This window comes from Hibiscus syriacus, unplaced genomic scaffold (assembly GCF_006381635.1).
Source record: "Hibiscus syriacus cultivar Baekdansim isolate YM2019G1 unplaced genomic scaffold, ASM638163v2 tig00110332_pilon, whole genome shotgun sequence".
Taxonomy (NCBI): Eukaryota; Viridiplantae; Streptophyta; class Magnoliopsida; order Malvales; family Malvaceae; genus Hibiscus; species Hibiscus syriacus.
Genome location: NW_024062688.1, coordinates 9,288,974 through 9,298,581, shown reverse-complemented (window position 1 = coordinate 9,298,581; position 9,608 = coordinate 9,288,974). Strand labels below are relative to the sequence as shown.

Below are 9,608 nucleotides of genomic sequence, written 5' to 3'. Positions count from 1 at the left end.
CAATTCAAGAGGAATGTTAAAGAGATTAACCCAATTATACATTTGAAGCAAATTAAAATCTAGCTTCTTAAGATTAGCTCTCATTTTCTAAGCACTAAATGTTTTTTGAATATGCCAATGACCATTATCTAATACCCAATCCCTAGCTGAAGAACGCTTCCCCCACAGAGTATAAATTAGATGTTATATAGCCCAAAATTAGGAGCATTACCAATAAATTACCCTAACAAGAATGTTTCCAATCAAAAATGCCCTCTTCCAACACCTCAAACGGCGGGCAAACCAAAATCGACCCCTCCACAGCAATTGGGAAAGAACTCCAAGGATTGCTCCCCCGTCGCATCAAAGAGCTTCTACCAACTTGTAGAGACACCATTCAACCCTTCCGCCATAAACCTACACCCTCAAACAAGCAAACAACTACAAGCACTAGATCTAAACCAAAAGAACAAAGATAGAGCAAAAAATTGAAATCCATTAACCCTGCTAACACGCACCTAGAGAAAAAAAAAACTCGAGCGCCATCTTTTCCGTTCGTGCAATTTTGATGTATTGTAAACTATCCCAAGTCCAATGAAATATTAATAAAGTGACTCATTGTCTTTTTTTTGAATAAATTATTTTTAACAAACTGGTTTAATTGAGAAGTTATTCTTTATAGAATTTAAGTTGTTATTAATGATTATAATCTTTTGAATAATATTAATTCTTCATAAAAATTTAGGTTTAAATGTATTTGATAGATTAGTAGTTAAAACAAGTGTTTTTATATAACAAAGTTTAAAACTTATAAGATAATTATAATTTACCCCTAATTTTTAAATATGTTTTGCACCTTTAAATTGATATTTTAACTTGATACTCATATTGAATAAGCAGTTTGGTATGTTGGTCAAGTTGTTTGTTTTCTCCTATTTTTTAGATTATGAGTTCTAGATCTACTATGAGTATTTTTCCCTTTCTTGTAGAATCTCGCTTTCGGTAGGAACATAATTATATTTAGAAGTTGTAAAGAAAAGAAAACAAAAACTTCTTTGAATAAATATATTAACTTGGGATTTAAATTTATCTTAAAGTCCTCAACATTTAAAGATACTCAATTAAATTTTTAATTTTTGAATTTGTTACATTATTAAATTAAATAAACTGAATCTTAAAATAAATAAATAGAGTTTTTATTGTTAAATTTTAACAACTTTTCGAGATATTACTAACGTGGTATTTACTATTTTAAAAAATATATTAAGATTACTGAAATTCAAAATACTAAAAAGAATTTTTTAAAGAAATAGCAAAAGAAAATATTATAACACCGCATGTGATATGAAACGATTCAGAGAAATATTAAATCTAATGATCAATATTAATAGAAATGAATTGATGAAAATTTAACTACAGATATTTAATTGGGATAAATAAATTTAAAAATTTTTTAAACCTTTGTCCCCCAATACCCACCAAACTTTAAGCTTAATACCTCTCCCAAATTCTCAACCTTTGTCCTTTGCCTACAAAGTTGCAAGCTTTACCTGTAATTCATCTCTTCCCTTGTAGAGTTATAAAGTTCAAAACTAGGGTTAACCAAGGAGGTGTTGTAATTTCAATGGAAGGAGTGGTGGCTCTGAAAGTGGGTCTATGTCTACAGTTTCGAGGGAGGACAACATGGTGGTGTCCTCAGAGGATTCTTCTTGCCCTGATGAGTCTTAGCTGGAGCTGGGTCTTGGTTTGAGCCTTGGTGGTTTTAAGATGCACCAAGTTTCCAAAGGTGGTGGTCAATTTGCTAGGATTTTGACTTCCAAGGATTTCCCTTCTGTGATTCCTGCTGCTTCTCCATCGTCTTCTTCTTCATCTTCTTTCTAGAGCTAATGTCACTGCTGGGACCAAGAGGACTACTGATTCTGTGGCTGCTGCTAATGGCTCTAGGTATGTTTTGCTTTATTAGCACATGCCCTTAATTATGCTTATGCTGTTGGATGTAATTGGTATTTCCTGAACTTATCTGCTTCCTATATAGTTCTGTTATAACAATTAGTTACCCTTATAAGCAGGTTCAGACACAAGATTTATGTTAATAAAATTTTAGGAGGTGGTAAAAACAGATTATCAATAGAAAATACTTAAATTATGAGAATTCTTAGGGGTTTAGTACTTAAATCCTTGATCAGGAGAAAGACAGAAAACAAATGGGAAAGTAAATTTTGGCACTTGAATGTGCTAATGTTGTCAATAGATTACCATTATAAGGATATGTATGATTATTCCATTCAGAAAGGAGATGGCAATGGAGACAACTTTATTGTTAGGTTGTTGAGGATTTGGAAGCCTTCCACTTTTCTTGAGATTGGTCATTTTGGTGGCTAACATTTATAGATTCTAATTTTTATGATATAAATGTTGATAGATAGCACAGTCCTGATCGTTGTAGTTCATTCCAAATTCAATATATGTTGCTATTTGATTGGTGATATTAATGGTACGCCGGTTTATATGTAAACCTGTGTGCCTTGGGAGCCTTATATGCTACTAGGCTTCATCTTCGTCGAGGCAAAACCAATGTCATCGAGACAGTTTTAATGTCTACAATTGTTCTTTTGGTATAACCATTTTGGCACCATATGATAACTATTCTTTTTGTTAACTTATTGTGGTGGTTGGATGTTAAATCGCATATTGGGAGCTTTTAGACTTTTTCTTACCATATGTTATTTTTTTTTTGAATTTGGAACAGTCAAGTCATGGGTGGCCTCCCAGAGCTTATAGGATGAATAGTATGGTTAGCCAAGCAAAAAATCTGGCCGCCGAAGGAGTTAACTTGACAATGGAGAACTGTAAAAGTGAAACCTCTATGGTTGAGAAGAGTACTGCTAGCTTTGGCAGCTACCAGAATAATGGCAACATTAAAATCAGAAAATCCTTGTTTGTGAAGGTGAATATGGATGGAATTCCAATTGGAAGAAAGGTCGATTTGAATGCCCATGAATCATACGAAAAATTAGCGAAAACTTTAGAAGATTTGTTTCTGAAAACCACCCCAAGCGTCAATCCGCCATGTAAGATTTCCTTTGTTTTTTTTTTGTTGACTTGCAGAAGATGAGTTAAGTACTCATCTCAGTATCGGTTGTAGGGATGTCCTATATTATACAGTGACAATGTCTTAAATGATATATGGGATTTAACAAAAATGATTGTGTATGCTTAAGCACTACTTATGCATTATGCAAAATCAATGTGTGAAAGGGATCTAAGCACCCCTAGAATTCAAATTTTGACATTGTGAATGGAGCAATCTGAGTTAGGAGGGTCGTCCCAATAATGGTTCTCCATAGTATCCAGTCCTGATTAGTCGACTAGTGAGTTGGATAACAGTGGTTATACAGCAAAGAAAGTAAAGCATTTGATTGAAAGATTTTCTTTTATTAGATGATTATTGGAGCTTGTTTCTCTTTGATGAATGTTGTCATGATTTTGTGATCAGGATCAACGGCTCTAGAGCTTGGTATGATGAAAAAAATAACAAGACCTTCGAAACTGCTGGATGGGTCATCTGATTTTGTGCTTACTTAATAGGACAAGGAGAGAGATGACTATCCAGTTCAGTTGGTAGAGCACAAGGTTCTTAACCTTGAGGTCGTGGGATTGAGTCCCACGAAGGGCATTTCATAATTTGGAGGTCTTTTACGAAAGATGCTCTCAACCTAGTGTTGGGGCAGCCTACTATCTTACCTCCCCTTACCCCATTACATATGAGAACAAGGAACATCCATATTACGAGGACGAGGAGGGGTGATTGGATGCTTGTCGGAGATGTTCCTTGGGAGTACGTAAAGTTCTCAGTATACGTATTACTTCACATTTTCATACGATTTTGCTCGCATGACACTTCTAAAACGAATTTCGTTTTTTTATTTCCTGGCTGAAACAAAATGTAGAACCACCAAGACTTTCACCGTGTATAAATGTGCAAAAGAATCTCAAAACTTAACAAAGTGTTTATTATCTTTTAGCCATCAATTGGTTCAGATTGAAAACCGAGGAGAATAAAAGAAAAAACTTAAAAAAGTATTCATTCATGTGCCTTTGCTGTAGTGCCCTCAAAATTCTGTCTATAGAAGATTTGCTGTATATATCTTGGTGCATCATCTTGTTCAGTTTTAAATGTAAAACGAACGGTTCAACTTAGCACTTTGTGACAGTAAGTGAGAACAACATGAAGAGGCTAAAGGTGCAATTATTTGCCGATCAGTAACGGACTAGATATAGATTACTGTTGTCATGGATTAAATGGTGTCTTCTCTTAACACATTGTGAATCTTCTCTTGTTCAGTACAGGATGTTCCTTAACTCCGTGAAGAGGCTTAGAATCATGAGGACATCCGAGGCTACCGGATTGAGTACCTAGATTCGTATTCTCTTCTAATCATGTTTTCAACTTTTCATAGCTTTCAAATCATATCTAAGGTTGCTTTAATTCATAATTTACAGCTCCACAGTTGCAAGAGAGGAACCAGAGACAAAGAAGTAAACACATCTAGAGTATTCAATGTTGTTCTCTCAAGCAATATGCCAACACAAAAATCAAAAAGGCACAGAATAGTCAAAGCACTTTGACAGAGTAAAGTTAGAACTCCAAAGAATCTCGGGTTTGTTTCTGGTTACTGTATTATTTTGTTACATGTTTTCCTTGATCTTTCGGTTACAGTCTCAAGTAATAGTTACCATACTTATTGAAAGGTACCAATGTATCAGTTTTCAATGCAATGTTGTATACAAATATACTTGGTAAATTGCTGTATTCTGTTGTTGCTGTAAATAACAGAGCCATTTTACTGTAATTTTCTCATTCAAGTTTGAGAGGAATTCAGAACTGTACGTATAGCTTGTGAAGAATTTGTAATAGCAGAAAAAGATGGGAGTTTCCAAGAATTGACCCATTGGAAATACATTTGAGTTTTGACAATGAGAATTAAGAATTTCAATGTGAACCAGTTACTACAAGCATTAACAAATATATAATGCTACATACAAAGAAGAATATGGTTAGTCTTGGCGGCGGGTTGAGGCTGGCCTAAATGTGGCCATATACAAGTGATGTGCAAAAAACTGGCTTCTCACTGTTAGACGTATTTCCGCCGTTGTTGCTGTTAGGGAGTTGTTATACAAATTAAGAACAGCCGATGTCGGCATCACAGCAATCAATTTCGGAATATCTCTGGCTAATTGATTATTCCTCATATTCCAGGTAACTAATTTCTCACGTGAAACAATGTTAGCCGGGATATTTCCTGTAAATTGATTTGATGGGAGAACAAGCACAGCAAGTGAAAGGAAATCCTGAAAATAATCTAGAATTTCACCAAGTTATTGTTCGGGGCAATAAATGATTGCAGACTCGGAATCAAGAAAATGGTAGAAGGGAGAGAAGATTGAAGGTTATTACTCAAACACCGATAAAAGAAAGTGATGTAGAAGAAGCAATATGTTGAGCATGGAGGAGTCGAAGCATACGAGCAGAAGATGATACAACAATCTGCAGGAACCATGCAAGCAGCTGACGGAGAGGAGAGTAATTCAGTAGCAACCAACCAGGAAGCGTGAGGAGGAAAATGCCACCTAAGAAGCTAACGGATTTTGTCCTTTCCTAGAATGAAATAAGAGCTGGACTTGTACTGCCAGGGCCATCTGAAAATTCTCAATGAAATTCCTTTCTTGTAATATTCTCAGTTAGTCAGTTGCTTAGTTTCTTCCCAGGTACATAACACAATATCACCAGGATTCAGATTTTTTTTCTTCTTTGTCAACCTTTAGTTTCTCCGAAACTGTGAAGTTGCAAGCATTGATATGGAGAACTTGAGCAAAACATTTCACAATGAATTCGAAACATATGAGAAAAACAACTTATAGAATAAATAATAAAGCAAAAGTACATTCCTCGAGTATCGTAAAGGAAATTATATTGACATTGCAAACAAATTGGAAACTATTTTCTTTCTTAATTCCACTCAAATGACAACTGAGTCGAAACATCGGATAATTAACTTGCTTCAGTAACTACAGAATTGTACCTGTGATACCAGGATCTGTACGTTGAATTTGTTTGGCAGTCCCTAATGAAATAAGTAAAAGGAATCAGGGATGACCTGTGGACCTTGACAAAAATTTGCCACAATCGAGATTCTATATGTATATATGTCCGTAAATTGCTTCCTTTGATCAGGCAGAGAGAAGGATTTACGATGATGAACCCAGAATAAATGCATGTATCTCATCCCAGCTAGAGACGGTATATAAAGTGCCAGAAAGCTTTTTCCAATTAGAAGAAGTATCTTCCATCACCTCCCTCTGTTTCACCACCAAACCGGAGAACAATGGCACAAAAGAAACGCCAAACTGTTCACCCAATCGTCTTAGGGTGGGATTTGAACCCATCACAATACCTATGTCTGCTTCGAGCATGCAGAGCAAGTCACCAACCGACCTCCGATATAAACCGTCAAGTGCTGGCTATCTTGGTCTCTGTTGTTTAATATGTTATTGAAAGCCTGGAGCTTTTCCATGGGAGACTCTAACTTCTTAATGATTTCACCCGTAGTGATGGACTCTTCACAAGCTAACTCATTGGAGCAAACATTTAGAGCTTTTACATCCCCTGCTAAGAGAACTAGGAGGCGTTAAAAAGCATTACTTTGAAAACTGTATATTCAAGGCATCCTAATTCCAAACTATCACAGGTAGCATGGAGGCATGATAAGCAATAAGAATACTTCGGATATAATTCTGATATATTATATTGCATTACAGACTACGACATCCAAACTCCCAATTTGGATTGCAATGTCTAGTCATCCTTATGTCTTCACTTTAGTTCAAATTAAATATTAAATATTTGATTTTTTTAATGTGTAATATAGAATGGCTTCAGTGTTCTAGTAATTACCCAATGAAAATGCTGAACGAATGAGATCCCCACACCAACAATAAGAAAGTACATGCAAAGAAGCCGTGAGATTTTCATTTTTCATGATTCTCCCAATAAACCCTTTACAACCATCTTGAAGGATCAAACCTTGGCCAGCCCTTTTTATATCCTCTTGATTTAACCCCTTAAGTACTCCTGATTGAACCACTCTTGAATTTGCTGCCTTCTCAAAATGTGCAAATTGCTCAAGTGCTTCACAGAGACCTTCATAACTGAAACTTGTTGCTGCACAAGTAGACAACACAAATGGCTAACTTAGCAATATACTGAACAAATTCTCACCAAAACCATGCTAGACTAACAAGGTCTAAAATAAAAAAGGCAGGCAATAATTTATCAAACCTGTCTCGGTTGTTTTGATGCTTTCAATACACTGTTCAAACTCTTCGGCATACTGGGCAGAAAGGGCATCCCATGTGCTCCTCAAATCGGCAGATGACATCCGAGAAAGTTGGGTTTCAGATCCATCAGAGTCAACCTTTGGCCTTGTTATGATTGCCATCTCTGCTAATATAGCAGAAGAATCAAAAGCAGCGCAAGTCAAGTCAAAATCGCAAAATATGAAGAGTTCACCGCCCAAGCGGGTCTAGAGTCCGAAACAGAGGAACCACTGTTTCCTGTATAATTGGTTGAGAAGAGAAAAATTCTACTTCCAGTCTCATAGATTGATGGTAGACTTTTTCTATGACATCCAACTCTTCACCTGTTAAAGTTACACTTAGAGTATCCAGCAGCTCTTCAATTCGAAAAGCATAAGCCTGAAATCATAATTGAGAAAAGTTTAATTCTTTTCCAAATAACCAAAGGAGGTTTTCTAGTTCGGTCAGCAAAAGTAATAATAATCTCATGAACCTCAAAATTTTGAGAGCAATAATGAGCAATCCACTTCTTGTAAATGTGACTGCTATCATTAGGATCTAGAAGAGCTTGGATCTCTTTATTTATAAAGGCAAAGAGCCTCATGCAAGGTGCAATAGCTCCAAGTGTATAAGCAGCAACCTTTGTCTTCTCAAAAGGGGTTGCAAGTTTACCAGGGACTCTTTCTCCTTCAATCCTACCAGAGGCTGTTGCCAACAAAAAATCTGTATACGTCATAGTTGTATTGTCGGAATTCTCTCCTCTGGGAGTTCAAAGCCCCATTCCTGCATTGTAGGTCTTCGTTAAAAGAGACTTAAAGTAACCACCACTATATGCAAAAATGAAGAAAAACGGCAGTCAATGCAGTTGTACATATATGTTTGGTCCAAATGGTTAATATGCTAAAAAGAACGAAGCAATCCAACTTAAATTACGTAATCTTACATTGGAGGATCTTGGCCTAGATAGTGTAAAATTTGGCTGTGAACTGTTATCTTATACATTAGTTCTAGAGTTAAAAACTCCAAAAGCGCCCATACCAACAAAAAGGAAAATCCACAAGCAATTTCATATTTGTACTATAAATAACAAAGTCAATACTGAACAACTTACATCTAGCCATTTACTTAAAGAAAACAAGGCTATAATCTAACCCATTTACATCATCAAGGTTTCATATATGTAAGCATGTTAGAAATTTGCCTTCAATGGCACACGGCTAATTGGCAGGTTAGCAGCAGCAAATACAACTAATAAACCTGAAAACTCCCTTGGCATGAGATATGAAGTTTTAAAAAAATACATTACTAGATATAAACAACAAATTAGTAATCAATGAAAGAAAAATAAAGTGTTTCGTTCGCCACGAACACCAATTAATATGTTATTCGTGTTTTTCCCTTTTATCCAATGAAAATAGCAATAATGATCGTGAACAGCGTTAATCCGAAGTAACATAATTTCAAAATAATAATAATAACAACGATTCGTTTTTTATTTAAAAAATGAAAATATATAAACATCAATAAAGAGGAAAAAATAGCTTACTTGGACGAGAGAGTCGATTGAATTAAGCTTGACTTGAACATATTTCCTTAGCTTTCGTATTGCCTGCTTGTCTTCGTCATCATCAGCGCATTCCTCCGCCAATTCATACCTGAAAATTCCCAAATAAATATAATAATCAATGAAAAAAAACATTTAGCCTAATGATTAAGCTTTTAGCAGTGATTCGAAGTGACTCACGCGCGTGTAAAGGCATTGAGTAAATGAACATGCTGAGAGATATAGTGCTGGAAAGAATCGGCACTTAAATTCCCAGCTGCAACGCAAACGAAGAAAGGAGTGTAATTAACAAACACCGATTCGGTCCTGAATTTGTTCCACAACTTCCTCACGATTCCTCCTCCGACGTCCATCCCTCCCATTCCTCGCCGTCGTTTTCGAATAAAAAAATAACACGGATGATCGGATCGGAAGAGAAATGGTTTATAAGCAAAGAATGAAAGATAAAAAAAAAGGGAAAAGGGAGCAGATTGTATTGGAGATTTGGACCGAGTAACAATAAACACGAAAAAGAAAAGAGTTGGTGAATTGATTAATTTATACGTTTGATTTACTTTAATTATAAATTTCCAAGAAAAAAAAAAGAATAGTGTGAAAGAGAGGATAGTGAAGAATTTGATTAGAGGCCGGCGGTCAACGGGAAGGAATACATCGAGTTCTCGTGAGAGAGAGTGAGAGAGAAAGAGAGAGAGAGAGAGACTCGGTGACT

The 9,608-nt window shown here is 35.7% G+C and overlaps 1 protein-coding gene and 2 pseudogenes across 1 annotated transcript; 2 read left to right on the top strand and 1 right to left on the bottom strand.

Annotated features, from left to right (window-relative positions):
• Positions 1 to 248: 248 nt before the first annotated feature.
• LOC120120115 lies at positions 249 to 1,977 on the top strand (annotated as a pseudogene).
• Positions 1,978 to 2,749: 772 nt separating this feature from the next.
• LOC120120114 (auxin-responsive protein IAA13-like) lies at positions 2,750 to 4,756 on the top strand. The gene is made up of 5 exons (XM_039139842.1): positions 2,750 to 3,050; positions 3,421 to 3,496; positions 3,755 to 3,817; positions 4,330 to 4,391; positions 4,483 to 4,756. The coding sequence occupies exons 1-5, from the start codon at positions 2,762 to 2,764 to the stop codon at positions 4,530 to 4,532; spliced, it is 540 nt and encodes a 179-aa protein (XP_038995773.1). The 5' UTR covers positions 2,750 to 2,761; the 3' UTR covers positions 4,533 to 4,756.
• A 1,126-nt stretch (positions 4,757 to 5,882) lies between these two features.
• Positions 5,883 to 9,608, bottom strand: LOC120119755 (annotated as a pseudogene).